The 4,587-nt window shown below is 49.2% G+C and overlaps 2 protein-coding genes across 2 annotated transcripts; one reads left to right on the forward strand and one right to left on the reverse strand.

The window, feature by feature from the left end:
- Window positions 1–778: 778 nt before the first annotated feature.
- On the forward strand, window positions 779–2,296 carry LOC120838908. The gene is made up of 2 exons (XM_040209044.1): window positions 779–927; window positions 1,630–2,296. Exons 1-2 carry the CDS (start codon window positions 779–781, stop codon window positions 2,294–2,296), a joined length of 816 nt encoding a protein of 271 aa, XP_040064978.1.
- Window positions 2,297–3,111: 815 nt separating this feature from the next.
- Window positions 3,112–4,308, reverse strand: LOC120838907. Its single transcript, XM_040209043.1, has 3 exons — window positions 4,305–4,308; window positions 3,984–4,213; window positions 3,112–3,504 (listed from the first exon to the last, which is right to left on the reverse strand). Exons 1-3 carry the CDS (start codon window positions 4,306–4,308, stop codon window positions 3,112–3,114), a joined length of 627 nt encoding a protein of 208 aa, XP_040064977.1.
- Window positions 4,309–4,587: the final 279 nt, after the last annotated feature.

Below are 4,587 nucleotides of genomic sequence, written 5' to 3' on the forward strand. Positions count from 1 at the left end.
TAAGTAGACGTTTTGACGGAGACAAGGTATTCTGTGGCAACTATGACACGACGTCAGCAATCCCAAGTAATCCGTAGCCGTATCCGTTCCGCCACCTGGTTCGTCTGCCTTCGGAACTCCGCGCATCTTGCTCGCCGTTGTTCCTCGCGCTCTTTCGTTCTTCGCCGGATTCGTATACCCCGTTGACGTTTACGTCTGCGATCGATCAAGCGAAGACCGCGACGCTGTAGCGATGGAGCCTGCTGACGACAGTGATCGTAGTGCGATGGATCCGGAGCGTCGGATTGCTTTCCTGGCGTGTTTGTACGCACAACAACAGAGTGCCTTGACGCTGCTGAGGGCCGACATATGATCTGCCAGTGCAGAAAGCGTCCGCCTTCAAGAAAGGCTCCTTTCCAACGACCTGATGTTCGCTGCCGTTGGAGCGTCAAGTATCATCCCACGAAGCATCCAAGCGTTCAGGAGGAACGAACGCTGGTTTGAGGACACTCTACCGCACTTGCCGGAGCACTTCTTCAAGCAGTCCTTCCGCTTCAAGCCGGTTACGTTTAGGTACCTGGTAGACGTGTGTCGGCCCCACATGGAGCGCGAAGTTACCAACATGCGTTCCACCATTCCGGCGGAAAAGAGAGTTGGTGCCGCGCTGTACAAGTTGTGTTCGAGCGCAGAAGACCGCACCATCGCCAACTTGTTCGGCCTGGGACGGTCCACCGTCAACGAGAACTACAGGGAGTTCTGTAGGGTAGTTGTCTCCGTCCTCGAGCAGGACTGGCTCAAGATGGTGAGCGCCGCCGAGCTTCCGGACCACATCCGGGAGTTCCAAGCTGCTCTGGAGTTTCCACAGGGCATAGGGGCGCTGGATGGCTGCCACTTCCCCATCTCACCACCGAAGGTCAACGCGAGCGACTACCACAACTACAATAGCTGGTAGGTAACCTTTACTTCAAGGATAATGTGTATGATCATCTATGGACTGCTAGAACCAATACCATATACGTTGAACTTCCTGGCCCTCTAGGAAGTCGGGCATCTGTTTTCAAACCGATATTGCAACAAAAAAAAAAAAAAAACAATTTCTCTAATAAATATTGACTGTGAATTTCTCTCAGTAAACAAATTCAATGAAGCTGGCCAAACTGAATGATGCAAACTTCTCGTTGCCTGCTAGCAAGTGTTCTAAAATGAGTCTTTGAGGTATCGAAACAAAGAGGGGCACGCCAAGCAAAGAGCAACGAAGAGAACGCATAGAAAATTTGCGATGATGAGGCAGCCAACTCGTGCCGTCATTGGTCGAGGGGAAACAAACCCATGTGGGCACATTTGGGGGGAAAAATGCACGAGGTGCGCAAAAAGCAGACAAACTTGCACGGCAAATGGTTTCAAAGGTTTCGATTTGAATAAAATGTACCTGGACCAAACATTTTTCCCTGTAAATTTTTATATGGTGATATAAGCTACACCTGTTTGATGACATAAAGGTTATGAAATGGCTATTCTTGAATATGAGATGCCAGCAACTGATAGCCAGCTTTTTACACTTAATGTGATGTTTAGAAGCTATGTACACCTCTGTTCTGCGGAGTTTTAACGAATTGTGCTGTGCTGTCTACTTCCCTTTTGAATCTCCAGTTTTGAGGACTGTATGGCTACAGCATTCAACACCTATGAAACTGATATATACCTTGTAATGTTTGTATCCAGGTATAGCATCATCCTGCTGGCCCTCGTAGACCACCGTTACCGGTTCCGGTATGTGAATGTCGGGGCACCAGGGCGGTGCCACGACGCACATGTGTACCGGAGGTCGGCTTTGACGGCTGTTCTAGAAGGACCAACGCTGCAGATGCCCATGGTCACCATCAACGGGACCACCGTGCCGCCCCTGATGCTGTGTGACCAGGCGTTCCCTTTGACGTCCAACATGCTCAAGCCGTACCCTCGCAAGGACGTTAAGAAGGACTCTCCACAGGACGGCTTCAACCGACAGCTGTCATCTGCTCGCCGAGTCGTGGAGAACTCCTTCGGAAGGGTCAAGGCCCGATTCCGCTTCATCGTGAAGAGAATGGAGTGCGAGGTGGACAATGCCCGGCTTGTTGTGCGAGCCTGCTGCATTTTAAACAATGTGTGCGAACATTTCAATGACGGTGTCGAGCCCCAGTGGCGCAGCGACGTGGCGACGGAGGATAGGATCTATCTGCAACCGATGTGCACCACAGATGCTGAGGCAGACAATGGGCAGAGCGTCAGGGACGCTATTGCGGGCTATCTACACCAACGCTCGAGGCGGATGGTCTAGATGAAGAGCTCAATTGGCTGCTCCTGTTTGCAGCAACAGAAGGACCAAGACCAGAGACCTTGACATCTACGAGGGCCCTTTCCAGTGCGTGAAGAACAAAAGGCCCTTTTTAGGGCCAAACAAATCTGGCTTTGGAGCGTAAGACGTGCTGCCAACTCCCGTGTCCCAAGTGAAGTCTCATGTTTCGGTCCATATGCTTAGCCTTCTGTATGCTTTCATGTGGCTTTTATAACACAATTTGAAAAAATTTTAGGGCATTGACTGCCCAAATATAAGTTCAAGCACCTTTCATAGCTACTATGTGCAATGAAACAAAGCTTATAAAAAAAATATCATCTGAAAGGGTCACTGCTGGAGTACAAGAAATACCAGCACCTGTTTGGGGGATTCCTTCAACTGTTGCTTTCTACGAGAGTTGCAAGGAAAAAAAGTATGGGTGTGCACATAGTAGAATTTCAGCTTGAATGAAATCAAATATTCCCAAATAGTTGGCAAAAAGTCCAATGTATAATCAAATAATGAATACCAAGAATTCTGTTTGGGGGCTCCACATGCCAAACCAATCAATGGCATCTGGTACAACTTAAGGAAAAACTGGGGATTAGTGTGGGTCACCTAGGGACCTTGAGGTACAACCGAAATCTTGGTTACACAGCGCCCTCTCCGCAATAAGCCTCCGGCAGATTGCAGACACCTCGGACAGGATTAGATCCCGCCAACTGGGGATACGTTGGCAAACGTTCTGCTCTGGAGCCACCAAGGCAGCTACTCTTGAATGTAACCTAAATGCACACCGGGACAGCTTACATTGCAGTTTATGTGGTATTTTTATTCATGAAAGCCATCAATGCAGTCGCGAGCTCTTGCTGCACCTTGATGGCGGTTTCTTGCCGGACTATTTCCCGCTCGCGTAAGGCGAACTCTCTTGCCCTCGATGCCTCAAAACTCTGCCTGAGCAGCCTCTGCTCATCAATCACCGTTTTAATGTATGCGGTGCTTGGAGCTTGCGGCCTCTTCCTTTTCTGTGGCCTCGGCGGCGTGTTGCTCGTGTCATTGACGCTGCTGGGCCCCGGCCTGCTTACACTTGTAGTGGCGGGGGTGCTGGTGACTTGGCTTTCCTCGCCATGCAGCTCCTCTCCCGGTTCCTCGACGGGCTCCTCGAAGTAGTCTACTTCGACCACGCCTCCCTCTTGCATGTCGGAGAGCAACTGAGAGGAGTACCACACAATTAGTTTTCTTGTTAAGCTACAAGACACTGCAGCAAGCTGTTAGGTGCCACCCAAAGCCATTATACAAGGGGTACTCAAAAGTAACGGAGCTCCAACCCTGTGTATGAATGCTTTGTAGTTGAGAATCATAATGCTAGGTATTGCTACCATAGTTATGTGCATCAAAAGTGCAAAGTTGCTATAGCTCTATACTCTGTTTCAGAGACATCATTCAACGCTCTCAAAGATACTGGCACAAGCACGGGACCGTCACACGCGTGCAAAGTTTCATCGCTTTGCAACGGCTTGTCGAAAAAGCAGCCAAAGCAGAGGAGCACCTCGATTAGCTCGATGAACTCTGCTGGGTGGGCTATTTTCAAAATAATTTCATGCATTTGCCACTGGCTGCCACTTGTACATTCTAACGATTTGTTATTCAAAAATGCGGAAACTTTTCTGAGAGAAACGACGAAACCCACCTCCACTACTGCTGGTGTAGCATGGTTAGAAGACAGGCTTTCATCCACGAGGGTCGTGTCGTTCAGCGGTAGAGACCCCAACAGTCGGTTGAGGTCCCAGAAGAAGGGCCACTTCATGGCACCGGAACCCGTGGTGGTCCCTTCCCTCAGATGTTTTCTGAAAAATGGGATTGCAGTAAATGGCAACTTTATGGCAAAGCTATCGATGTATGTATAATGAGATTTTTTAACTGGGATATTTAAGTCATGATTTAAATCATGATTTAAATCATGATCTAAACCACAGTTTAAGTAATCTTAATTTTTATTTTCCGTACTGACTCATACTACTCTCAGGGTGCATGCAACTTTATAATTATCTTACGGGTACGTGTTGGTCAAATTTTCTATCTTGGTGTGGACCTGGTCCTTGGTCCTCACGATGCCGCAACGAAGCAGCTCCTCCGCAATCTCTTCGTAAACGACTCCGTTACGCTTGGCGCGTCGAAGGTCCTCCATTTTGCCCTCCCAGAGCCGGATCAACGTCCAGGTCTCCTGGGAAGTCCACACTACGCGCGGTACCCTCTTCTTCGCGGCCGAAGGTCCCGCTCCGTTCGACATGGTG

Source organism: Ixodes scapularis, unplaced genomic scaffold (genome assembly GCF_016920785.2).
Source record: "Ixodes scapularis isolate PalLabHiFi unplaced genomic scaffold, ASM1692078v2 PGA_scaffold6__148_contigs__length_123643588, whole genome shotgun sequence".
In the NCBI taxonomy this organism is placed as follows: domain Eukaryota; kingdom Metazoa; phylum Arthropoda; class Arachnida; order Ixodida; family Ixodidae; genus Ixodes; species Ixodes scapularis.